The 26319-nt window shown below is 36.9% G+C and overlaps 6 protein-coding genes and 1 long non-coding RNA gene across 11 annotated transcripts in view; 6 read left to right on the forward strand and 1 right to left on the reverse strand.

The window, feature by feature from the left end:
- LOC108848877 (uncharacterized) overlaps positions 1–1965 on the forward strand; it is a 2440-nt gene extending 475 nt beyond the window's left edge. The window contains exons 2-9 of one of the 3 annotated variants that reach the window (XR_008944371.1): positions 127–196; positions 369–553; positions 654–723; positions 824–1079; positions 1169–1239; positions 1342–1465; positions 1539–1601; positions 1708–1965. This is a non-coding gene — a long non-coding RNA (uncharacterized LOC108848877). Of the gene's footprint in view, positions 1–126; positions 197–368; positions 554–653; positions 724–823; positions 1080–1168; positions 1240–1341; positions 1466–1538 lie in introns of all 3 variants that reach the window. The other 2 variants (XR_008944370.1, XR_008944369.1) reach the window with 2 other exon arrangements.
- Positions 1966–7172: 5207 nt separating this feature from the next.
- On the forward strand, positions 7173–10567 carry LOC108854124 (oligopeptide transporter 5). The gene is made up of 5 exons (XM_057007191.1): positions 7173–7430; positions 7626–8077; positions 8460–8557; positions 8654–9226; positions 9294–10567. The coding sequence occupies exons 1-5, from the start codon at positions 7352–7354 to the stop codon at positions 10354–10356; spliced, it is 2265 nt and encodes a 754-aa protein (XP_056863171.1). The 5' UTR covers positions 7173–7351; the 3' UTR covers positions 10357–10567.
- Positions 10568–11470: 903 nt separating this feature from the next.
- LOC108855036 (calcineurin B-like protein 3) lies at positions 11471–13941 on the forward strand. Its single transcript, XM_018628721.2, has 10 exons — positions 11471–11626; positions 12162–12225; positions 12326–12480; positions 12611–12693; positions 12778–12837; positions 12922–13030; positions 13137–13189; positions 13288–13368; positions 13490–13602; positions 13696–13941. Exons 3-10 carry the CDS (start codon positions 12357–12359, stop codon positions 13751–13753), a joined length of 681 nt encoding a protein of 226 aa, XP_018484223.1. The 5' UTR covers positions 11471–11626; positions 12162–12225; positions 12326–12356; the 3' UTR covers positions 13754–13941.
- Positions 13942–14074: 133 nt separating this feature from the next.
- Positions 14075–15698, forward strand: LOC108855037 (peptidyl-prolyl cis-trans isomerase FKBP16-1, chloroplastic). Of its 2 annotated transcripts, none has more exons than XM_018628722.2 (8): positions 14075–14340; positions 14428–14607; positions 14787–14821; positions 14914–15007; positions 15075–15135; positions 15221–15266; positions 15349–15419; positions 15503–15698. In XM_018628722.2, exons 1-8 carry the CDS (start codon positions 14291–14293, stop codon positions 15578–15580), a joined length of 615 nt encoding a protein of 204 aa, XP_018484224.1. In that variant the 5' UTR covers positions 14075–14290; the 3' UTR covers positions 15581–15698. The 2 variants fall into 2 exon arrangements, with proteins under 2 accessions (XP_018484224.1, XP_018484226.1); XM_018628724.2 differs by having other exon boundaries at positions 14431–14607.
- A 168-nt stretch (positions 15699–15866) lies between these two features.
- LOC108855035 (protein transport protein sft2) lies at positions 15867–17817 on the forward strand. Its single transcript, XM_018628720.2, has 4 exons — positions 15867–16231; positions 16803–17070; positions 17173–17277; positions 17522–17817. Exons 1-4 carry the CDS (start codon positions 16023–16025, stop codon positions 17630–17632), a joined length of 693 nt encoding a protein of 230 aa, XP_018484222.1. The 5' UTR covers positions 15867–16022; the 3' UTR covers positions 17633–17817.
- A 3534-nt stretch (positions 17818–21351) lies between these two features.
- On the forward strand, positions 21352–24343 carry LOC108837370 (KH domain-containing protein At4g26480). The gene is made up of 7 exons (XM_057007195.1): positions 21352–21684; positions 22151–22236; positions 22618–22760; positions 23212–23325; positions 23416–23532; positions 23611–23754; positions 23831–24343. Exons 1-7 carry the CDS (start codon positions 21515–21517, stop codon positions 23987–23989), a joined length of 933 nt encoding a protein of 310 aa, XP_056863175.1. The 5' UTR covers positions 21352–21514; the 3' UTR covers positions 23990–24343.
- Positions 24265–25697, reverse strand: LOC130494547 (probable calcium-binding protein CML21). 2 transcript variants are annotated; one of them, XM_057007198.1, is made up of 5 exons: positions 25582–25697; positions 25173–25394; positions 24890–25092; positions 24637–24805; positions 24265–24543 (listed from the first exon to the last, which is right to left on the reverse strand). In XM_057007198.1, exons 2-5 carry the CDS (start codon positions 25363–25365, stop codon positions 24413–24415), a joined length of 696 nt encoding a protein of 231 aa, XP_056863178.1. In that variant the 5' UTR covers positions 25366–25394; positions 25582–25697; the 3' UTR covers positions 24265–24412. The 2 variants fall into 2 exon arrangements, with proteins under 2 accessions (XP_056863178.1, XP_056863177.1); XM_057007197.1 differs by lacking the exon at positions 25582–25697 and having other exon boundaries at positions 25173–25529.
- Between the last annotated feature and the right edge of the window lie 622 nt (positions 25698–26319).

Below are 26319 nucleotides of genomic sequence, written 5' to 3' on the forward strand. Positions count from 1 at the left end.
TTGATTCTTTACTCTTTAATTCAGTCTCATATTCCTTATTAAGCTTTCTCCTTCTTTTTTTCTTCTTTTTGATTGTGTCTTGTGGTGGTGGCTCTGGCTCGCTGCAATCAATTCTTTGGTCACCAGTCACCTTCAGTTACAGCCTTCCTGTCGGCCCTTTCCGAGAACCGTCACAGCCCCGGTGGAGAGAAAACATGTTATGATTCCTTCTCAATCAAAACAATCTTTAATCGATGAGCAGATTCGATCTGTTCACGCTAACATGAGCTCATGTTTTATCAGTTGATAATTACTTAGAATCTTCTTTTTTGTCGGTTATAATACGACGATTTAAAAAATAAAAAGCTCGATGTTTATTTTGTGTATAGTTCCAGAAGTTCGGAAAGGAGAAAGACAAGCAGCGAAATGATGATGCATTAAGACACAAAGCAAGGAGCTACCGCAACCAACATAGACCAAAGTCCGCCGTGAAGACATTGTTCGTTGACGGGTGGAACTGGAGTGTTCTTGCCAGGCAGTCATGGTACTGCTGTGGAGTCACGCAATAAATCAGGTTAGAGCCAGCCAGTAGTTTCATATTAATTTAGCACTTTTACTTCTGTTTTTCGTATCAAATCCATTATAGTTTTATGTTTTGATTTTTTTTAAATTAGATGTGGTTTTAAAGAAGGTTACGTGTAAAATCTTCAGAAAGTTGCATCTGAAGATGATGAGATGGTTCAGGTAATATTCACAATAACATAGCCATTGCAGTTTACATATTTTCAATCTAGAAACCTTTCATGCGGAGCTTCTAAACATTAGAATCAATTTTGATATTCAGATTTCCGGAGAAATCAATGTTTCCAAGGAAGCTCTCATACAAATTACATCAAGAGTAGAGCCAATGTTTTTGACAGGGAAAGTGCTGTTTCTGCATTAGTGCCGGTCTTGCCTTATGTTCCTGTATCACCAGATGCTGGTGATTTATTGGACTATGATAGAACAGAAAGCAGAAGACCTGAACGCGGGAATCATTATCGTGGTTATTATGGCTCAAGTGGGTTGTCTGCTAAGCTTATTCACCTTATGGTGCTCTGGTATGTCTGCCTTAAAGGTTCCCTTAGATGTTTTTTTTTTCCAGCCTATCAGTTCTCTGTTTATGACTCTTTGGACGTTTACTTTTCAGGTTGGTGGTAGTAGTAGTACTCCATATGGAGTGTGTGGTGGTTATTCATCTAGGCTCAGTGGCAGTTCTGGGTGAGATTATTTCTTCCCTGATGTATTTATGACAATATACCAGTATTTACCGTTTTGAATTGTGGTTAACAAGTGTTTCCACTGTCGATGTGCTACACATAGCTGACAAAATTACCTAGCTATTTACCCAAAGTTCATGAGATTATCTGATCTGTCCTGGCGTCAGATTCGGATACACTGCTTTTAGTTACGTAAGCCTCAAGAACAACATTAGGAAAGCAGTGAGGTCAGTGAATTAGTTATGTAAGCCTCATGAATTCTCAGTTTTTGAATAATTTTCTCACATAAATATCTCACAGGTACTGCAGCGAGTATCCGAAGGGGCGAAGGGTAAACGAAGATTCGCAAGGTTTGTAAAACAGGTTGTTTTCATGTCCTATAAAAGAGATCTTGGTTTCAAATGCGCAGTTAAATTGTTCTGCGACTCTATCAAACGATCGAATTTGAAATACGATATGCTCCCTTTAGTGGCTGGAGCTGATGGTGGTGGTGCTGCTTCTTTTGGTTCGTGAAAGATTGCTAATTGTGTTGCAAACGCTGCCTGAAAATGGAACCATGAACCAGACATTAATCTAGCCTTTAAAATATATTTAGCTGTCTTTTTCAAGATCACAAGAAAAGAAGTACGGAACTGTTTTTATCTTTTATCTGCTGATTGCCGTAGGTACTTACCTCTTTGACTAAAAATAATTAAGGCTGAGAGTCATGATTCTTCTTCCGTTACGAGATTGTAAAGTGCTTATAAATATTGGTTCATCAACGTCTTACACTAGCATGCTATATGCAGACAACTATGATAAGTTAGATAACATGCAAGAGACTTTTTGACAAAAGAAAACATGCAAGAAATTGCTTTACAAAAAAAAAAACATTTGAGTTTACATAGAAAAGTTATTGACCATGTCAAATTTATCGGAAAAACTTTTGGTAGTCGTGAAAATCCAATTCAAAGAATAGTTAAAGACATCTCTTCTTCAGTATGATTATTTTTTTTTTTTTTGAAAAAAGGCTTTCTATTATTCTTTAATATAATTATTAAATAATAGGCACAAAAAAAAAGAAATTTGTAACACCAAAAGACATTAACGAAAGAGGTTACAAACTAAAAGCGATTAACAATTTAAACAAACAATGAAATCAAAATTGCTGGAGATTCCTAAAAATAATAAAATAGGTGCAACATTTAAAAAGCAAAATATAATATGACCCCGCGCTTGCGCGGGGTGATGATCCCTAGTTATATCAGTTTACGAGTTTAACAGCACTTGCATTGACCATGCATTCATATGTCGAAATTTAAATTAATCTCAAAACTGTTAAATAATATTGATATTTAAAACTGTCTAGGGTCATCAAATAGAAAACTACTAATGTTCATCACTTTGTTTCTGAACACTCCTTAAAATGGTATCCAGCACTTGAGTAATAAGATGAGATCACTATTCCTCAATATATGCCTATACTAAGAACTAAAATAATTGCAAATTAAGTACACCTAACTAAGATATTGGAACAACCCTTTCTCTTGGTCAAATGTTTGATCTAAGTTATGATGATGGTGAGGACATCACCTTTTCGAACTTTGACAATTTCCATGCATAACTTCTTACTAGAAGTCTAGAACCAACCAGCATTTCAAAAATAAACAAATTGTTAATTCTTTTAGCTATTTTTTTTTTGCTTGAATTTGGCTTCTTTTAGCTATTTTGCTTAAGCTTTTTACTAGAACCAACCATCACGTTTCAAGCGCATAAATAATTTATCCATGTAACCGAAAAGGCAGGTTCTAACCACTTTTTATACTGCCATGACATGCGTCCAATCAGAATCTGATATTTTTAACATAATGTAAAGTTTTACATGATAAGAGAATAAAGTCTGTGATTGATATTTATTGTCTAGTGGTTTGTAAAAAACATGACATAATAGATATGGTTGACAAACAAAACCACTATCCCCCCCAGAAGATAATAGTTTAATATTTTTGACCCAGAAATTAATAGTTTTAACATTTAAACTGAGATAAGTATATTTACAGATTGAATTCTAATTGTTGTGTTTGTTGAGAAAGATCATAAGAAATGGGCCACAAAACAAAAAAGAAAGAAATATGAAAAAGGCAACTGATTGCATTTTTTTGTAAGGCCTAAGGGATTCGTGAAATTGGAATTGGATTACAGTCAACTTTCTCACTATCCAAAAATATAATCTCTTTTGACATTTTTGTTGCTTCAGTTCTGATCCGGACATTGTTCGCGTTGCTACGATTCTTCTAGTAGTGCTTAGTGGATGGTAGGAGTTTGTTAGTTGAGTTGTGTAACTTGGTGAAGATGCTTTCTTAATCTTTTACAAGTGCTTCAAAAAACTATGATTTTTTTTTTCATTCGCCTAAGATTACGATTCTTCACGTTACACTATACTCTGCATTGGTCTGCATTTGTGTCTACATTGAGATTGTTCTCCATGAATAAACTTTTTATATGTATCATGTTCTATTGATGCTGAGTAGTTTTATATATATACTTTCTCTTTTCATCATTTTTTTTTCTTCACATTGTCCATCTTCCCAGTGTTTGGTACTGCTCTTGTCTTTTTCTTTCCACTCTTTATTAATTGCTTTTCTTTTCTCTTAGATGTATAGAAATTCCATTTGCTTAAATTATATATAGTGCTAAGATGTTCTATGATCTTATCCATGTCACTGATAATATTTGGTTTTTGTGAACTTTGTTTTACTTTTAGCCAGAACCTTCCTTTACTACAGGTTTTTTGTTTAAGCTCCGACCAGTGCATGTTATGTTAGCTCAAGTTTCTATACAGGAAGCACATTCCATCACATCACCTTCACCGAGCACAAGTCCACTGAATTTGGATTCAGACCTCTTGCATCCAACATGGTATTGTTTTCACAAGCTAAAAGTTCTTAAATTCCCTTGTATGCTTTTGTGGGGTGGCATTGTCTTAATATCTCTATTGATTCCAAGGTATATGCAGAGCTTGACAAGCATAGAAGTGATCCACCAGTACAGGGCCATGGATCCTCACACTCACCTTCTTCCATCAGTGAGACTGCAGCTTCCTCGAGCGACCTAAGCCGGCCAACTCCTCCTCCTCCTTTTCAGACACCACCAGCAAGAACAGATGTTCCAGCCGGATCTGATCAAGATGAATCTGCTCAGACATCTCGAAATGACTACAGAGGAAGTAAGCCATCTGCTGATGATGGTTACAAAGGGAGTGAATATCCCCGGAGCTATTATACATGCACACATCCTAATTGTGAAGTGAAGAAATTATTTGAAAGTTGTCATGATGGGACAGATCACTGATATTATTTACAAGGGTACACATGACCATTCTAAACCTAAACCTGGTCGCCGAAACTCTGGTGGTCTTGCACAAGAAGAAAGGGTAGGTAAGTATACTCCAGTGACTATAGCCGAGATGGTAATCATCCCCTTGACAATAGCTTCATCTTTATATTCTGAAATACAGATAAGCTGTAATAACAACATACGAAGGCAAACACAATCACGATGTTCCCACTTTAGAGTCTTCTTGCAATCATCATCATGACATCCAGGCTCGGTTCAGACCAGATGAAACAACAGACACCATCAGTCTCAATCTCGGTGTTGGACCCTCATCTGATGGACCTGACCACAATTCTAACCAGCGTCATCATCAGAACGAACAACTCCTCATCAACCAAACTCACCCAAATGGAGTCGGTTTCAGGTTTGTTCATGCTACTCGCTTGTCATATTACCATGCTAGCTTAAACAGCGGTATCCATCAGTATGGCTCGAGAGAAATGCAGAAGGAGACTCAAAAAGGTGACATCTCGTCTTTGAACCATTCATCTTACCACAGTATACGCATAACATTGGGAGAATACAATCAGGTCCTTAGAAGACACATGAAGCAAACAGTATTTGATTCTTCTTAAGGTTACTGATGAGACTCTGTTATACACATTTCTCTTTCTAATAAGGTTCTATACTGAGAGATGATCTGGATTTTTAAAACTATGTGTATTTGTAAGTGTTGTAAAAATACACAATATGTTAATGCTTTTTCTGTTTAACAAGTAAGAAACATCAGAGTAGAGTATATTAGTAGAATACATTCTTTTCGCATCTCTTCTGTCAGTTCTGTGGAATTCGATAAACCAAACCCCGTTCCTATGAACAACAGTAAATTGTCCACAACTGATCGTTTGCCAAATTATATAAAGTAAATAAACACTATATATAAATTACTTCCTTTTCTCTTTCTAATAATAATATACACACAAAAAAATCAAGTGTGATGCATAGAATTACCCACTTTATCTAACTTATTTTTTCTAGAAATGCTTTCTTTAAAAATACAAATAAACAAGTGAATCTCAACAATACATGTCCATATTTTGTGCATTTCAAGCCTTAACTACAACTAAATGAATATGAGATCAAGCAATATACTTTGATGGATATAGAGAAGATGATCCACTAGCATGAAAGGTCAATTTGTGGCACATGATGACGATGAAGATTTGGGAGGCAAAGAATTGTTAATTCGTGGTGGAAATCTGCGATTCGTTGATCTCTTCCATGAAGGCTAGTGCTTCTTCATAGGCTTTCTGTTCCGCCATTGCTGAGAGCTACTATTGAAAGCGGGAAGAAAATGATTTTTGTGGGAGAGACGATCGTGTTTTGGAATCTTGTTGTGTGCGCCTTTCTTTTAATGACGGTTTCTATTTTCCATTTATGGGCCGGTCGTTTTTTTGACAATTCCATTTATGGGTCGGTTGTTTTTCAACACGTGTCAGTTTTTCAATGATGGAAACAAACCCTAGGAGAGTAAACGAATTGAAATTTTTTTGTGTTTATCCAGAGAGATTGAAGGTTTCGAGAAGAACTAGTAACTTTGTTAAATCTCAGTTTAGAGAGATGACTTCTCACATTACTTTCCCAAAGTTGGAGGCATACATTGATATCAGCTTAAAAAGAGTAACCATTTTAAGCCTTGTCATTTCTATATCGAAGATGTTGTTTTAGTTAATTTATTTATTATTATTAATTTTTAATTTTAGAAAGAAAAAAAATAAAATTCTTTACTTATTATTTTATTTATGTCAGTTAAACTAAATCCCTTCAAATCTTAGTTAAAAAAATAAAATAACATAACTTAAAAAGCAACTAAAATTTAAGTACTGACCTAACAACTAAATTTTTAGATAATTTTGAAAGTATTTAAAGAAAAATATTACTTATTGTTTTAAACTGGTTACACAAATTATATATGATAAGGAGAAAACTTACAATAAAATGTCATGAAAAAAATTAACACTATAATCTATTTATATATTGTTTATTTACTTCATATCAATTTATATACACTGTTGTTTTAAATATAAATAGATTATATTATATAAATGGTTGAATGAAAAAAAGACAAGATAGAAAAATACATTTTGTGAAAATCTTTACCTTTCTCAAAAAAAAAAATCTATTTCTTTTCTTTTCTTTTCTTTTATATAGAACTTTATCTTCAATATTGAAAACAAAGCTACAGAATGAAAACAAGATAAAGTTCTATATAAAAGAAAAAAAAATAAATAGATTTTCACAATATGTATTTTTCTATCATGTATTTTTTTCATTCAACCTACGTAAGTATTGAAACTTAGCATTGAAAACAAAGCTAGAGTCTACAGCTGTGGTTCTTGTTTTCACTCTGTAGCTTTGTTTTCAATATTGGGTGGGTTATAACTTATAAGTTAATTATTGAGTGCTATATATAGTATCTGCCAATTCTTTTGGTTAACGTATCTGTTTGAGTAAGATACTTAATGTAGATCCTACTAGCTACCTTTTTACTCGAAGTAGATATTTCACTTTCTCACCGAATTTTTAAACTTTTTATTTCGTTTGCAGAAACAGCCTTAGTTTCAATGAATCAAGACGCAATCACTGGTGTTTAAAGTGTACATAAAAATTCATCTAGTAGTGAAACTACATACTCGTTCATCACTTTGCATAATAGAGAGATTCTCTCTCTCTGTTTTCATTTTCCAGAGAGTTGCCGGCGTCAAATTCTGATATAATATTGTGGAAGAAGATTGAAAATGGCAAGCTCTCTTAAAGTCACAGGACCTGAACTGAATTCCCCTGAGCAGAAGTTTGAGTCCAACATCGTCATAATCGGTAAATAAAATCTGGTTCTGTTTCAGCTAATTTCGGTTTGATTCTTACCACTATACGGTTATGGCAGAATATGAACAGATAATTGACAATTCTGATATTATTCAAATCCTACAAGATTAATTAACACTATATTTAATTTCTTAAACACTTTTGGTTGGTTTCTATTAACCAATTTCTTGGCCGGTTTATGTGCAGATGAAGAGGCCATGGGGGAAAACGACAGTCCAATAGAAGAAGTCCGGTTAACCGTACCGATAACCGACGATCCATCTCAGCCAGTGTTGACATTCCGTACATGGTTCTTAGGAATGTCCTCGTGCGTGGTACTCGCGTTCGTGAACATCTTCTTCGGTTACCGGTCGAACCCGCTCATGGTATCCTCAGTCGTGGCTCAGATCGTCACTCTCCCACTAGGGAAGCTCATGGCCACAATTCTACCAACAAGGAAGTTCCGGTTACCCGGTACAAATTGGTCCGGTTCGTTGAATCCTGGACCGTTCAACATGAAAGAACATGTGTTGATCACTATATTCGCTAATACCGGAGCCGGGGGAGCTTATGCGACCAGCATCATAACCATTGTTAAAGCATTTTATCACCGGAATCTTAATCCCACCGCTGCCATGTTGCTTCTCCAAACCACTCAGGTAAGTAACAATATGATTCATATAATTAATTAATACTCCCACTTGAACATAAATGTTTCGGAAAAATAGTATTTCATAAAATATTTTATTACATTTTTAGTAAATTTTTAATCAATAATAATAAATTGTAAATTTTATTAAAAGTAATTGATAATCACAAATTAAATATAAATATATGATAAAGTTAATATGTTTATAATATATGAAAAATATTACAAAAGCATAATTAGTATGATTTATATAAATTGATTTTTAATAATATCTATGATGGATCAACAAGCATTACCTTAAAAATAATTTAATAATTAACAAATCTTTTTTGGGTCTAGATATACTAATAATTAACTTATTATACGTCTGTTTATATATGTTGGTTATATAGCTGTTGGGATACGGGTGGGCGGGTATGTTCAGGAAGTTCCTTGTGGACTCACCTTACATGTGGTGGCCTTCAAATCTTGTTCAAGTCTCTCTCTTTAGGTTCGTTTTCTTTTTCTTCTTCACTTCTACAACACTACTTTTCTTCTTTGCACTCTTAACATTTGTTTAGTTTTATCTAAAACTGTATTTGATTAGAGCCTTACATGAGAAGGAGGAGAAGTGTGAAGGCAAACAAACAAGACTTAGATTCTTCCTAATAGTCTTCTTCTTGAGCTTCGTTTACTACATCATCCCTGGCTACCTCTTCCCTTCCATCTCATCCCTCTCCTTCCTCTGCTGGATATGGACCCGCTCTGTCACAGCTCAACAGATCGGTTCAGGCCTTAAAGGTCTAGGCATTGGATCGTTTGGTCTCGACTGGTCAGTGGTTGCAGGCTTCTTAGGCAGTCCTTTAGCCGTACCGTTCTTCGCTATAGCCAACTTCTTCGCTGGGTTCTTCATCTTCTTGTACATCGTCCTTCCTATCTTCTACTGGAGCAACGCTTATGATGCAAAGAAGTTTCCTTTGTTTACCTCTACTCCGTTTGATCACACCGGTCAGAAGTTTAACACCACCCGTATCCTCAACCAGAAAACGTTTGATATCAACCTTGCCGCTTACGAAAGCTACAGCAAGCTTTACGTTAGCGTTGTGTTTGCTCTCGTCTATGGACTCAGCTTTGGTACTCTTACCGCAACTGTTTCTCACGTTGCTCTCTTTGACGGAAAGTAAGTACTCTTCATGAATCTCAAACTAGTAAGATCAGTCTTGACAAAATCTCTTGTTGTTGCTTAGGTTTATCTGGGGGATGTTGAAGAAGTCGTCGACAAAGGCTGGTGGAGATGTGCATACGAGACTGATGAAGAAGAACTATAAAGAAGTACCTCAATGGTGGTTTATTTCGGTTCTCTTTCTTTCCTTTGTGTTAGCTCTTTACGCATGTGAGGGATTTGGAAAACAGCTTCAGCTTCCGTGGTGGGGACTTCTACTCGCTTGTGCAGTTGCCTTTACCTTCACGTTACCTATAGGAGTTATCCAAGCCACTACAAACCAGCAAATAGGTCTTAACGTTATAACGGAACTGATCATTGGGTACTTGTACCCGGGGAAGCCACTAGCTAACGTGGCTTTCAAGACATACGGTTATGTGAGTATGTCCCAAGCCTTGTCTTTCGTTGGAGACTTCAAACTTGGTCACTACATGAAGATTCCTCCTAGATCTATGTTTCTTGTTCAGCTTGTAGCGACCGTGGTTTCCGCAACTGTCTGTTTTGGGACCACGTGGTGGCTTCTGTCTTCGGTCGATAACATCTGTGTCCCGGAGAAGCTTCCTACAGGTAGCCCGTGGACTTGCCCCGGGGACCATCTGTTCTACAGCGCGTCGATCATATGGGGAATCATTGGTCCTGGAAGGATGTTCACTAGCAAAGGTGTTTACCCCGGGTTGAACTGGTTCTTCCTCATTGGCTTCCTTGCTCCTGTCCCGGCCTGGTTCCTTGCAAGGAAGTTCCCGGAGAAGAAGTGGATAAAGCAGATTCATGTCCCCTTGATCTTCTCAGCGGCTAGTGCAATGCCAAATGCTAAGGCTGTGAATTACTGGTCGTGGGTCATCGTTGGAGTCGTTTTCAACTACTATATTTTCAGGAGGTACAAGGGTTGGTGGGCGAGGCATAACTACATCCTCTCTGCAGGTCTTGATGCTGGTACAGCGATCATGGGAGTGTTGATCTACTTTGCGTTACAGAACAACAATATAAGTTTTCCTGGTTGGTGGGGGAGTGAGAACACAGACCATTGTCCTTTGGCGCTTTGTCCTACAGAGAGAGGGATTGTGGTGAAGGACTGCCCGGTGTTCTAAAAGTACTTCCTCTGGAGTTTCTCAGACCTGAAGGTGAGTGATGGCTTAGTGGCCGAAATAATATTGTGAGTTTAGGAGGTATGGAACTCAAACAATGTTAAATGAATGGTTTAGAATATATTTATTAAGAAGTATTAGTAAGTAATAAGAAAATGGATCACAACAGGATGTTATTTCACTAGTAAAAGTTATAACAAAGTGTTTCAAGACACAGGGAAGTACTTAACCACCTTTTGTCTGTTTCTAAAGCTATAAGGGCCAGATTCTATAATTCCAAACAAGATTCTACAAGAGCTAACCATGCAGCTACAGCGCCTTTTGGTCTTCAATTGAAAAGTGCATGCTTTCACCGCCAGTCCCAACAATTAAATTAGAGGAAAATGATTAGAAATAATATATTACCCATCTTGCACACTATAGAGGTGTTGCTTTGACAATTCATGTGTCGCCTTTATTTTACTTGGTAACATGGTCAACAAGATGTTTATTAGCATCTGTTGAACATCACTAGCTGATGAAATGTAATATGATAATACTAAATGGCTGATGGCTCCTTATAGAGTAGCTGTGTTGCTTTCATCTGCTCCAACCACCTTCACACAAAGCTAACAAGTACTACATAAATTTCTTACTCACAAAAAACAAAATATTACTAACTGATATAATATTGGAATATGATAAGCATTGGCTAGTTCAAGAAACTTGGCTGCTTCTGTTTTTTTTTTTTTGGGTGCAGAGGAGCTCACCAGTAACCTTAGCTAATAACATAAACATGATCAGTTTGATGTTTACTGATATAGTTTGTTCCTCTCTTGCGACTGAATATAAACATCAATCAGTTATTACGCTGTATCTACAAGAATTTCTATTTTTTGGATGCCTTTTGGATGCTAAATTGATTTTTCTTAAACCGAATTAAAACCAAAAGACCAAACCGGATGAAATCAATTCAGATAAGTTGAGAGACGACGTCGTATAGAAACAACGGCGCATAATGGTCTAGGCTGGCTCCACTTGACGACGACGTGTGAAAGTGAAAGTGAAAGTAAATATAATACTGTAATAAGCTGTCTATTTCGCTTGTGATTAAAATAAAATAATTTGTTTTTTTTTTAGTGTTTTTCTTTTGCTATTTTCTGCTTATAGAAAAATCGTATCTACCTTTCTCTCTCACTTACCAGTTGAGCTTTTTGTTCGTTTTGGTGCCAACCTCCACCGCAACAATCGCTAGCTTCAACCTCCGGAGTCGCCGTAAGGAATCGTCCGTGGCGTAAGGCTTTTCTCTTCTCCCTTGTCTACGATTTCGCGGTCGGTCGGTCGATCGATTACTTGTAATCGCGTCTTTCTCCGGGATAACAAAACAAAAAAAATTGAGATTGAGAATGAAAGCAACTAATAATCTAATCCATATTCGCTGGATTATCGGATAGATCCTTGTGCTGATTTCGAGTTCTATATAAACGATGGATTCATCACCCTTTCTCTTCGAATTGTAATCTGAATATCCGGAAATTTTGGAATCTAACTTGCTCGATCGCCTTCGTAGCTTAAGGCAGTTATAGATTCAGGTTTCTATTCCTCAGGATTATAGATTTTTGAGCTGTTTTTGTTTCTTAGATTTAGGTGTAGGATTATTATTGCCTAAATCATGCTTTGTTCCAAGTCTATTAACAAGAGTTTAATTTGGAAATGATTTTTGGACTTTTATCTAACGCAAAAAAAGTTAAAGATTGTACTATAGGATAGCCTTTGTTGTTTTACTTTACATCTGAAAATGATGAAATCTTTGTTTTGTTCCATGGCAGATATTTTTTTGAGGTCTACAAAGTGTTTTTTGCCTTTCTTAACGAACTAGGAAATGGTTAAAAGGTTCGTATCTATCTTTGTTCATATGCATATTCCTGTCTTTGGTTTCTTTCAAGTTATTCCGAAGTTCTTACAATTTTTTTCTTTTTTGGTTGTCTGACAGTTATGGAGAGTTTTGATTTGCTAGAGATATCATGACGCAGTGCATAGACGGATTCAAGCATGTATGCAACTCTCTGTTTCGGTGTTTTGATATCGAGATATATAAACAGTCTGGAGGCCTTGGAGATCCTGAACTACTTGCCAGAGAAACAGTTTGTATGCTCTCAGCTTCCATACTCTCTTTTTTTGGTGTTCAGTTATAATGATTCCTTTAGTTGGTGCTCTCTGTTAAAAGGAGTGCGAATGTTTCTTCTGTGGTATTGATAATTTAGTTGTTTGGGTGCAGTTAGCGTGAGTGAAATAGAGGCTCTCTATGAGCTGTTTAAGAAAATCAGCAGTGCTGTCATTGATGATGGGCTAATAAACAAGGTATGTATCTCACGCGTTTTGCTACTTCTTTTGGGACCGTCTTTCTTATTTTTAGTTGTGTGCCCTGTTTTATGGTTGTATCAGGAAGAGTTTCAACTAGCCTTGTTCAAGACCAATAAAAAAGAGAGCTTGTTTGCAGACCGGGTATGTTTTTTTTCTTCTTCACCAAAAAGTGTTTGTTTTTTGCTAAGATTCTATAGAAAGATATGCTGACATGCCCAATCACAGGTGTTTGATTTGTTCGACACAAAGCATAATGGAATACTGGGGTTTGAGGAGTTTGCCCGTGCTCTCTCCGTCTTTCATCCAAATGCTCCTATAGACGACAAGATTGATTGTACGCCTCTGATCTCAGAAAAACTTGATCCGAGAAACTATGTGCAGCAAATTATCTGATGTTCACTTGGTTGACATTAATCGTTTCCTGGAATATCATTTTGCAGTTTCGTTTCAGCTATATGATCTTAAGCAGCAAGGTTTCATCGAGAGGCAGGAGGTAAAGCAGTACATATCTATTCAGTCTCCTCATTCAAACTGTAAAAAATCTTATGTGCCCTTAACATTCCCACCACTATTTTTCTTATCACTGTCCAGGTGAAGCAAATGGTGGTGGCTACTCTTGCTGAGTCAGGCATGAACCTGTCAGACGAAGTCATAGAGAGTATAATCGACAAGGTGTGCTTTCCTTGCATTTTACACTCGATACTATTTTCTGGTTCCTTTGTACTAGTTTCCAACTCATGTAAGCAGTTGAGAAATGAAGCAAAGAGTGATATCTGAGTTGTTTCTGTGGCAGACATTTGAAGAAGCTGACACAAAGCATGACGGGAGGATCGATAAGGAAGAGTGGAGGATCCTTGTTCTTAGGCATCCTTCGCTTCTGAAGAACATGACACTTCAGTATCTCAAGTGAGTTCCTAAAATGACTAACCCGAGTCTTACCCAATTTTCTCTAACTCACGTGTGATTAAAACCGATCTCTCTCTCTTTTATTGCGTGCAGGGATATCACGACTACGTTTCCGAGCTTTGTGTTTCATTCTCAGGTGGAAGATACCTGAGAAGAGCATAGCAGATCAAACAGTTCGGCAAGTGTGTTTGTTTTCAGTCATGTATCATGTTTATTTGTTTTTGTTTTTTAAATCTCTCTGAACTCAAGTTTCCAAGATTTTGTTGTTTCTTCTGTGAAAATGGAAAAGAAAAAAACGAAAACAAAGTTGTATTTTTAATCTATTCTTGGTTTGGTTTATGTTTTCTCGTCCTGGCATCTGGATGTATACTACTGAATCGTGTGATGTTCACTGACTGACCTCAGTGTGGAAGGCAAATGTCTCGGTGTCTGAAGAAACAGAGAAAACGAAATTAAGGTTTCTCTCCTAATTGTAAGGAAGCGAAGCTGCGTAGTGAAGGAGAAGCAAAGTTTATATCATTGTTTTAGATTATTATGTCTAAATCTTCCATGTCCTACAAGCCCACAAGTTTTATGGTGTATTGCACCGTATATAATCAGTCCCTCACTCTATGTGCTTCTTCTTAATGACGCGGACAATTTGGCGCCTCTTCTTCTTATCCATAATCTGGAAAGGAAGAAGACGACAATGGCTATGGAGATTGCACAGTTTTTCGTCGGATCATCCATGAGATTAAGGTTGGTTTCTCAACATTCGCCTCTATCGTTTAATTTTCTCCCCTCGGTTCGAGAGTGTTATGTAACTGGAGACTGATCTTTCATTAGCAGCGTGGGAAATTCTAGGAACGGCGTTTCCCGTAGTAGATTATTTTCTATAACGGCCGTTCATCATCGTCCCAGAAGGATGTTTATGCAGCTCGCTGGGTTGGGTTCGGTGTTGACTCTTGTGAATCTTCCTGGTTTAGCTGCGCCAGTTCCTGAGATGAAGGAACCTGAAGTTGTCAGGTAAAACTGGTCCTTCTCTAAGGTATCTCAACCCTTTTCAATTACACCGTGAATTTGCTTACTGTTCAATTTGGTTCATCATGCTTTGAGGTGAGCCATGTACAAAGAAAGATTGTTTCCCCCGGAGTTAGTTCCTCATCCTAGGTTTTTCCTTTTGGTTTGGTGATTGAAGTGTCCAGGACGTTGAAGCTCCCAAGTGGCGTCAGGATTCAAGGTTACTTGGAAACATCCGGAGACTTGTCATTGGATATTCTTACAGTACAGTTTTGTATGTAATAGAAGTTTTTTTCAAATTTTTTTTTGCAGAGATTATTGAAGGGGAAGGACGAGAAGCTCATGAAGGGGACCTGGTCGAACTAAACTATGTATGTCGACGTGCAAATGGATACTTCGTTCATAGGTGAGATTTCAGATGCCTCACTCTCTCTCACAGTTGATTTCTAACTGGTTATCGATTCTTGATTCAGCACGGTGGACCAATTCAGTGGGGAAGCCGCTCCTGTGAAACTTTTTCTTGACGGCAATGACGTACTTTGATATTACACTCAGCTTTACATGTAACATACTAATCCGACCATGACCCGTTTTAACAAATTTGTGCTTGGCAAAATAGGTTATCGAGGGCTTGAAGGAAGTATTGGTGGGCATGAAAGCCGGAGGTAAAAGCATGAAACCACAAAAAAAAACAAGATTCTGGTCTTTGGATGAATCTCTTCAGATAACATATATTACTATTTGCAGGGAAGCGTAGAGCACTGATACCTCCATCAGTAGGGTACATAAACGAGACACTGAAGCCAATCCCTGAGGAGGTAGGTACCCATACCATATCCTACTCTTCCCTAAGAACAAATGAACTTAATGTAAAACGATATGTCTTTGTGGATGGATGCAGTTTGGACCAAGACGCAGCCTTCTATCGCACGCGAATGAGCCTCTGGTCTTTGAAGTCCAGCTCTTGAAAATAATATGATCTTCTTGGACTGGGACAATGGCAATGAAGGATTTGGCTGTGTTTGTGTTATTTTCTATTCGTAAAAATCTGTAACACAAATTAAATGGAACTATTAAGCTGTCTTTTTTTCTGCTAAGCTTAGTTTGGTGATTTAAATGTATATACATACATTTAGTTTGTTGTCCTATAAGACTTGAGGAGACGAGAATAAGTAACTTAACTAAATGTTGTCCTATAAGACTTGAGGAGACGAGAATAAGTAACTTAACTCGTAAGACTATTTATTGCTCTCGTAAAACGACACCGTTAGCAAAAACGATTCACACTGATCGACGGGTTGTTTCTCTTATTCTACCACCGGATCCTTACGCTCGCGAAAATCTCGGATCGCCGGCGTTCTGGTCTTTCCCCGTTCCGTCGAAACTTTTGAAACCGAATTAGTAGCAAAGAGCCGGAGAAAATGTCACAAGGATGGTTTTCGATAGGCGGAAGTAGCAGTGCAGATCAGCAGGCGGAGCAGCAGAAATCAGGTTCGTCTCTGCTGGCGGATTGGAACTCATACGCAGCGGCGAGAGATGTGGAGGAAGGTGGCGGTAGCGGAAGCTTTGGGTTTGACATCGAATCCGCCGTTAGATCTGCCAACGACACTGTTTCTGGCACCTTCAGTGTGTAAGTCATCCATCCCTTTCCCCAAATTCGAGGTTGTATGATTCAATCATTCACTGAATCATGACTGAATCTGAGAATATTGGTGGTAGTCAGAAGTGTGTGTTAGTGAATCTGTAGAATTGCATTGCCAATGGATTTTTAGTTTAGTGAATTGGTCTGATGAACATAAGCGTGAGTTACATGGATCCAGATTTAGTTAGTGGATAGCTCTGATTGGGAGTACATGGATCCAGTTGTGTGTTAATCACTCTCTGCCATCACCAAATCAATTTGGTTGTACCTGTAAGTCTGTGACTGCCATCATCAGATCATTTTTCATTTCTCTTTGGAACTTTAGCTTAATGTATTTGATTGATGCAGAGACCCCTAACTGATATCTAGCTGCATTATGTCTGTTGCTACATGCTATACTTTAGCTTTGGATAAGCAGTTTTTTTGGAATTGTAACTATATTATCTCTAAATCTCTAGTGCAGATTATTTTTTACATGTCTGGGCTTCTTCTTGTCTTTTGCTATCAATAAAAGTGCTTCTTCTTTTGTTGATCTCTTACATGTATCCAATGACAACAGGGTTTCGAAGGGAGTTAGAGATATTCCGGGGAACTTGTCGTCAGCAACCAGCAGTATGCCATCAGGGAAAGCCCTCATGTATTTCGGTTTGCTTCTCGCCAGTGGTGTCTTCTTCATCTTCATTGCCTTCACTATGTTTCTTCCAGTCATGGTGCTTATGCCTCAGAAATTTGCCATCTGTTTCACCCTTGGATGTGGATTTATCATCGGATCATTCTTCGCACTTCGTGGCCCACAAAACCAGCTCGCACACATGTCATCCATGGAGGTATATGCTACGTTTATCATTTAGTGTCTGTCTCATCATGCCTTAGAGCTAAGAATCAGTTCCCTTACTCTCTTTATAATTCCGTGTGTCTACTTTCTCCAGAGGCTTCCTTTAACCATAGGTTTCATTGCCACCATGGTTGGTACTATATACGTCTCCATGGTTCTTCACAGCTACATTCTCTCTGTCGTCTTCTCTGTCTTGCAGGTACTACATTTCATTATTCCAACCTTTTAAAATATTCTCTTCTAGTTCTAGTCTTGAGTTGAAGTTATTTCAAACTGAGATTTTCCTACGAGAGCAACAAGCATTAGACTCTCTAGAACTAGGGTGGTGTTTACTTACCTGCTTTCACCACCCCCCATCAATTAAAGATACTTGCATAGATTAAAGAACTTGTGCTTGCAGAATCCGAACGTTTATACTGAATCTCATTATTGGTAATGGACAGGTTCTTGCGTTGGTGTACTACTGTATATCCTACTTCCCTGGAGGATCATCCGGCATGAGGTTCCTAAGTTCTGCTCTCACCTCATCTGTTCTAAGAGTTTTTGGGAGATGAGCTTTTCGCGGGAGAAAGAACAAAACTTTACTTCTATCTGGTGTATAGAGTTTTTTTTTCTCGAAAAGACTATGATCTTCAAAGAGATGTTAAAAGGAAGAAACCAACTGATGCTATCACTCTTTTTTTTTTTTACTATGCTGTTGATTACTGGTGGGCATATATATAATGTTTAGTTTGTTGTTTTCAAATGATTTTTAGATATCTCATCTATACTATTAAAGTAAAATACCTAATAGGTATTTGTCCTTGATTTTTGAAGTTAATTACAATAATATGCCACTACCTATTTCTTTTAAAAAATAAAATTATTTAAATAAATATCCAAAAATATATCACCTATACTTTAAATGCAGAATATCTTCCTTTCCCGTCCTGTTAATCATAATAAGTATCGGACTATTTGATTTTTTTCTTACTCTCAGAAGGATCATGTTCGCTGGTGATGGTGAAGTGAGGAGGGGGCTAGAACAGAGTTTGCGGAGGTGAGTTGTTTTGGCTCCGTCGTCGATGGGTTTCATGAAGAATCAAAACAGTCGAATTAGTTTTGCAATCCCCAAAATATTCCACAACTCCGGTGACGTCGAAAATAAGCATCAATTGCTGCCTGAGTGGCCATTGAGACAGAAGAGTTGAGGATGAATCACGACATTGGCTGGAATGAGGTGACCCGAAAGATCCCAGCAGCTGTGATTAGCGGAGGCACCAACGGATCCGGTTAACTAGGTTTTCCTTTGCTTCCGTTTTTCTGGTTTAATTTTATCTGATTTAACCATGTAACCACAACTAATTCCAGGTTTGGTTTGAAAAATTAATTAATTTTTTAAAATAAAGATATTATTATTACGTAAAATGTGTTAGTGCATGTTAATATAGTATGGTATATGACCGTCTAAGGACATGACTGGTTTCTCCGCTACCACTCGCAAACGCAGTTTTTGCGGTTCGTTGCGGTTGTGGGCGTTTCGGAACAATCATAGAAAACACTACAAATCGCTTTAAACCGCTCCGAACCTCTTAAAATCAAAAACTGGTTCCAACTAGCGTTAGCGGTTACGGACGGTTGCGGGAGGATAAATAATTTTTCTTTAAAAACAAAATAAATAAAAATAATACTAAGAATATCCAATAAATTTTTTAAATTGAAATAATTTAAATTGTAAAATGTATACATATTATATTTTAATTTATATTATAAAAATTTCAAACCAAAATATTTACTATAAATTTTTAAAATTTAATAATATGATTTTATAAATATAAATTTTATATTTATTATATTTTTATATAATTTTTATTTTTTTATAATTATATAAAATGTAAATATTGTTAATTTATTATTTAACAGATGTTGCGTTTGGTAGTTTACCAGTCATAAGAGTCCCGCAAACGCAACAATTACTAACCACTATACCATTCGTACAAATCTCTAGAAAACGCTTGAAACTGCAACCACCCGCACCCGTAAACTCCCGTACCCGTAAACTCCCGCAACCGCAAACGCAACCGCTGCGGTTAAACCAGTCAGACCCTAAGTTAGTAACCGGTTAGCTATACTTCAATATTGCATGATTTTATTATAACACTGTATTAAAGTTTGTTTTATGAAGGAAAACAATGTATTAGACATCACATAAACATATATGGTTGATGCATAAAAATGTGGTAATATTAAAATATAATAGTCTTGGTTTTGTTTTTAGAAATATTTTTTAAAATATATTTACAAAATCAATACTAGCCACAAAAATGAGAGAGCACTTTGAGAAATCAAATTTTAAGAATAAAATCAAAATCAAAATTTTCTATATATTTATGATAAACAGTAGGGCTGGACAAAAAACCCGGAACTGAAAAATGGAACCGAACCCGATCAAAAAAATAGTACCGAACACGAACCGAAAATCACTAAATATCCGAATGGGTTCAAAATTTTGGTATTCATAGAACCAACACTGAACCCGACCCGAACCGAAATATTTTGGGTACCTGAATGTATCCGAAATAGATATATATACTGAAATATATTATTATTTTTAGATTTAGTGGATATTAGAAATATCTAAAATATATAAGATATTTTTTTGTTTTTCCAAAATATTTGAAAATATATACAAATAGTCAAAAGTAAATGTCTGAAATAGCTAAACTATAATTAAAACACCAAAAACACTTAAACAATCTATTGATTCTCTATCCAAATGTTCAAACAAAACTAATTTATATGTTAAGTTTAGGTATATTGACATTTGTTATTCAAATTTATTTATAATATATTATTTTATTTATATATTTTGAGGAATTTAAAGCATATAATGAATTTAATTTTTTTAAAAAATAATTTAAATGGTTTATCCTAAAACCCGAACCAAGCCCGCAAAGATTCGAACCAAACACGAACCGAAATTTAGAAATACCCGAATAGAGCTGAAATATTTGATCCTGAAAATTCGAAACCCGAATAGATCCGAATCGAACCCGAATGGATACCCGAACGACCATCCCTAATAAACACTAAAACTTGGCAAGTAACTTGATACTATATGTGATATTTCCGAATCTCCGATGACCACTAAAATCAAAACACAATTAAATTTCAGTTAGTTATACATCAATTTAAATTAATTTTGTTCAACTCATATTGACCCAAATTTAAAAATTACATAAAATATTTAAATATTTAAACTAAAAGTAAACTCGCGCTTTGAAAGCGCGGGTCAAAATCTAGTTCCCAATTAAGATCGAGTGATCACAAAATTTCAATTTGTGCGGGGCAGTTGGGCAGTAAAACCGGAATCAATTGGTGCAATCCCGGTTTAATAAACTAAACCGGGATTTTCATATCCCTTGCTTACTCAACCGGCGGGAGATTGTTGTTTGGTTTGGAACACTAGTCCTTCCTTCATCGTCATACTGTTCCAATCCGTACAAGATTGGAGAAGGAGCTGATTCTGTTTGTATATAGTCAAAGTTGATTCTGTTTAATCAAATTGATGCAGAGAAAGAGATTTGTTGACTGTGTGTAAAAAGCGAAAGCTGAGAGTCTTAGGCAAAAAGAAGGGGTTAGCTTTGTAATGAGAGTGGGACCGTGTGTGTCGCTTTAAAAAACTGGTAAAAGCAGATCTTGGTGGCCTTTAAAGTATGAAAACTACAATGTGTTTATTACTTGTGACACAAGACATGATGATGATGATGATGATTTGTCCCATGCGGTTTGAAAAAAAATTGAGAAATTTTTCCTTCTTCCCACATTTTATCTCTCTCTCTTTTCTCCTCTCACACAAAAATCAAATATTAGTTGTTGTATCTCTCTTTCTCACTCCCTCTTCTTATTGAGTGAGAGAAACGAGTTAGAGAACCCACCTAAGATGTTGTTTATGGAGATGATTAATCATAGAGGTCAAGCTTCAGTCAAACAACCTTCTTATAATAATATCCAAAACTTCCAAATGATGTTTTTTGGTTGGTTGGTGTGTTAAAAAATGCAGTGTTTTGACGTTTTCTTATATAATACACATGTGACTGATTCGAGAAGCCTGAAAATATGGGCCCGGGGGTCAAGTAGGTAGCCGTAGCCTCTCAATGATTTAAGAGGTATCCAGCTGGATCCATCCATCCAGACAGTAATAGATTCTTGGACAAGAACGGTAAGAAAAAAAGAGATCAAAGGTAAAAGAAAGAAGACGAAAATATAAAATCATTTTCACAGCTATAAAGACCTCAAACAAACAAACAACATCCACCGACGTGTGTGTCCGAGATTCACTTCCTCTCTCATCCTCTTCTGATCCCGCCGCCACAAAACCTCCTACCTCTCCGCCTATAGCTGTTAACTGTTATAAAGCCCGGTAACAAGCAGCTGAGGAATAAGAAGACGTCCTGATGATGATGATGACTTCACTCGGTATGGATGGTGGTGGTGGCGGTGGTGGAGGAGGAGGGAGATTTATGACGTATCCGCCGCCTCTTTCCGTGCCTCCGTCGGCTCCTCAGTCACCTAACTTCTCTGGTGGTCTCCGATCACAACCTTCTTTCCTCGTTGAGCAAGAAAAGTAATTTAAAAAATCTCTTACAGTTGACTTGTTTCTTGATCTTTGTTATTGGATCCTGAGCAGTGAGCTCTCTTAACTTTTCATTACAAATCTGATTATTTATTTATTTATTTATTTATTCTTGTTGCTTGCACCAAGATCTATGTTGCTCTTTTTATAACTCAAATCTACTTGAATTCTTCACTGGGAGTTTGGTAAAGTAATAACCTTTTAACTTGACAAGAAACTTTCTGAATCTCTATAAAACCTAATTTGTCTGTTACCTACTGGGAAATGGATTGTCAATGCCAATGGGATCTCATAGAATCGTTGGTTGCGTTTGTTGACTTGGTGTGTTCATGAATCTTTACTGATGGAAGATTAACTTAGTTCACTATAATTTGCTGAAAGATTTGGCATTTGTATTTGCTTTTGGTGTGCTCAAGGAGGTCATACTGATCTGGTTAATTTTCTTGGTTTTGGCAAGGTATCTTTCTGAATTACTTGCAGAGCGCCACAAGCTTACTCCCTTCTTGCCTGTGCTCCCACATGTCTTCCGTCTGATGAATCAAGGTCAGTCAACCATTCTGTTATATATAAAGAGATACATGTTGTGCTTTCTTCATTTATGTCTTCTACAATTTCTCTGTCTCCTGCTTCTGTGCTACAAGTTTTCTTACAGTTGATAAGCATCTCAGTGATTCGTCTTTGAGACAGATCACTTACTAAGAATGCTACTTTAATGAAATCATAGCATAGTTCAATTACCCCTTGTTTACTCTCTGTTACATTCTTTCTACTTTTAAACTGTAGTGTGAAATTTAATATTCCACTAACTTAGTTGAGAGAGTGTCTCTTCTCCATTCCAACTATCATTTGGTGATGGATATGTGGACTAATTTCTAACTGGGTGCGTCTTAACTCTTTTCAAAATTTAACATTTTTTTGAAACAGAAATATTGCGTGTAAGAACGCTGTTGGAGAATGCATTAATTCAGAGTAGGTTTGACCACCCTCCTAGCCCTCTGTCTTCTGGAGGGATATTTCAGAATTCAAGAGCTGACATGAACAGATGGCCTTCACAGTTTCCATCAGAAGTATGACTCTTACTAACCCATTAACATAACTCTCTTTTCATCTAATTCAATACTATTGTAGCACAAAGCTTCTGTTGACTTTGAGTTGTACTGACATGACTTGATTTGGCTTACTTACTCTTAATAATCATAGTTAGTCATGACAGGTAGCTTTGGCTAACTCTCTAGTAACCTAGTAATCTTAAGTCAACGCACTAACTATAGACTCCACTACCTTCAGTAGCCTTATAACATGATTTAATTATATGATTTTTTTTTTCTGTGAATATAAGCAATCACAGGTTGCTATGCAACACCATTGCCCTTTTTTCTGTAACATTTGATAAGATCTATTTTAATGTTATTGTGGTTTTGATGATGCAACCGGATGTATGTATCATGTACTTATGCTTTTTGAGGTTGACATGGCTTCTTCTAACAAGTTATTGGTTTTTTTTATCTAATTTTGCAGAGATCTCTTTCATCATCTCCAGCACCAAATTGGCTAAACTCTCCTGGTAACTCGTCCGGTCTCATTGTAAAACGATCAATCAGGGTGGATATTCCAGTCGACAAGTATCCAAACGTATGTGTACTTTCCATTTCCCATTTGCTGATATCCTGAAACTATCTTAAGCCAATGTGTAAACTTCCATTTTTGATAATCTGCATGCAGTACAATTTCGTTGGCCGTCTCTTGGGACCTAGAGGAAACTCCCTAAAACGAGTTGAAGCGAGCTCTGAATGCCGTGTTCTTATCAGGGGGAGAGGCAGCATTAAAGACCCAGTCAAGGTGATTACATTCTCTAGTCTGTTTAAGATAATTAATACTTTTAACGGTATCTTAAATTCCATTAGCATATTGTTGCAGGAGGAAATGATGAGAGGGAAACCAGGGTATGAGCACCTGAATGAACAGCTCCACATCTTAGTGGAGGCAGAGTTGCCCATTGAGATAGTGGATGCACGTCTCATGCAAGCTCGTGAAATCCTAGCCGATCTACTTACTCCAGTGGTTTGTTCTTCAGAGCTCTTACCAGAGATTCACAGTCTCTCTATAACAAAACACTTTGTAATGTTTTTTTTTTCAGGAGGAGACGCATGATTTCTACAAGAAACAACAGCTAAGGGAACTGGCGCTTCTCAACGGTAGTCTTAGAGAAGAAGGTTCTCCATCTCCAATGTCTGGTTCCGTCTCTCCTTACAATAATAGCCTCGGAGGCATGAAGAGAGCCAAGACAAGGGACTAAACAAAACAAAACTCATCTCACCCTTTTTCAACAAAGGTATAATTATATATTGCAACGTAACCACACTTCCCTTCTTCAAACAAGAAGGCTTTTGAAGGTTCCATCTCCATCCCCATCCCCACCTGGCTGCTACCGGTACCCTTCATATATGAGTCTGTGTCTGTTTACTTATGTGTCCCGGAGAGAGTTCAGATGACAGAACTACAGGAGTCTGTATCTTTGTGTATCTGTCTCTATCCGAGGGTTAGTTTTGGCTTTGCTTTTGTTCTTTTGGTTCAGTGGAGACTAGTGATAAGCTTTGTTGCTTAATTTTGGGTAAAAACATATAATGTTTTGTGTTTTGGTAATGAATTATTCTGTTTGCATTAAAACATAAACACATCAACTAGTATAAGTTTGTTACTACTACATTATGCAAACTCATCAAGCCTTGTCATTGTTATCGTCGTCATCATCATCATCATCTTCATTCTCATCTATCCCAACCCACTGAGTTAATGCGAACAGGAACTCTTTAAAGTTCACCATTCCATTTCTGTCCCAGTCCATTTCCTCTGCATTCAAAACAAATGAATCAAAATCAGATATATTCTTCTTTCAATGAAGAAAGAAAAATGAGAGATATTAGTTTAGAGAGGACTAAAGACCAAATCTCTTCATTGCAATCCTCCCGGAGGAACGTTCTCCAGATTCATCAATGGCTATGAACATCTCCTCGCGGCTCACATGTCCATCCTTGTTCTCGTCTAGGAACACGAACGTGTCCACTAGCGTCTCAAACGTTGGCTCCAGCTTCGGCATTCCCAGTCTCCATTTCTGTTCAGCGTGTGAGAAAAACTCTCAAATGGTATAACACAGAGAGGAGATTGATAAACATAAGTTTTTGCGGTTTAAGTTTACCTTTTGGAGAGTGGATGAGTCGTCCTTAAGAAGGTAGACAAGGCAGAGAAGCACAATGAACTCAGTAAACGCAATCTCCTTATCCTCGTTGATATCACAAGCCTGGAACAAATCATTTATCTCTTCTTCTTCGAACATGATCTCTAGCTTCCTGAAACAGTTCTTTAGCTCCGAGTGATCTATGGACCCGTTCGAATCCTCATCTGCCACAAAACAACTCAACCAAGACAACCATGAGGAAACCAACTATAAAGAATCTGCTGCGTATATATGCAAAACTCACCGAACTCTTGGAAAATGGCTTTGCAGTTTCTTAGACCCTCGTCGATCTTTGGGAACTTGAGGATAATACTGTTGAAAGATTTCATTGTGGTGCCTTTCGATGCCCTGCGTTGCACGGCTTCTTTGATCTTGGCCTCTAGCTTTGTCTCTGGAACCCATTCTTGAGCACCAGATTTCGTCACCGCACCTCCCATGTCTATCTATTATGCTTCGATATCAAAATCTAGTTTTCTTGCAAGACAAGGCAGGTTAATAAATTTCTTGATTGCACATAATAAGATCAAATCTACTTAGAAATTCATTAGATAACGTGAAAAAAATCTAAACAAAGACAACATATAAGAGACAAGTTTCATGAACAGACAATAGATGTCACAAGAATCAGGACGAAGGGAGAAGAGAAAACAAACCTGTTTGTAGTTTCTTGTTTGTCACGAAATCAAGAACACGATTATAGAGATCTGTTTGTTGTTTATTGTTTTCTGTTTACCAGGAGAAAGAAGATTCGATGTTTGAGAAGAAGAATTGATTTGTAATGCCGTGAAGAACGCTATAGATTCCACGTACCTGCAGATCTTTATAAAAAACGTCTTATTCCTTTGTCATCAATATCAATATTTTAAGATTAACTCTCTATCCTTGACTTTCTGAATTTTTAAATTTACAATCATGAAATGGTATTAGTTTTGACCAAAGAAATGGTACCACTAATCTTTGACTATTGGCCAGTGTGTTTTTCCAATTAATAGCATTATTTTTACATTTTACCGTACATATTACATCTATATCTAGACTGAGAAATATGTGTTAGTATAAATGAATAACGAAACCTCTGAATCATATGCACAAACTATGAATGAATGCTCTCTCCTCATCACATTTTGATCTTTAAAATCCCTTTATTAAACAATGGTATCAACCACATTAGATAAATTATAAATAGCAGAGCTAACTATTTGTTTTTTACTCCAAGATGGACAACAAAACAAACACTGTGGAATCCAACATCAACATACATTTTACATTCACACCTTTTAGTTGCATTATTCAAACTTTTAACTGGGCACAATTAGTGAAACTCGACCAGAAAACAGTGCATGATTACACATTTACAATCTATAGCTTTACTTATTTTGTAAATCTATACA

This window comes from Raphanus sativus, chromosome 4 (assembly GCF_000801105.2).
Source record: "Raphanus sativus cultivar WK10039 chromosome 4, ASM80110v3, whole genome shotgun sequence".
NCBI classification, from domain to species: Eukaryota; Viridiplantae; Streptophyta; class Magnoliopsida; order Brassicales; family Brassicaceae; genus Raphanus; species Raphanus sativus.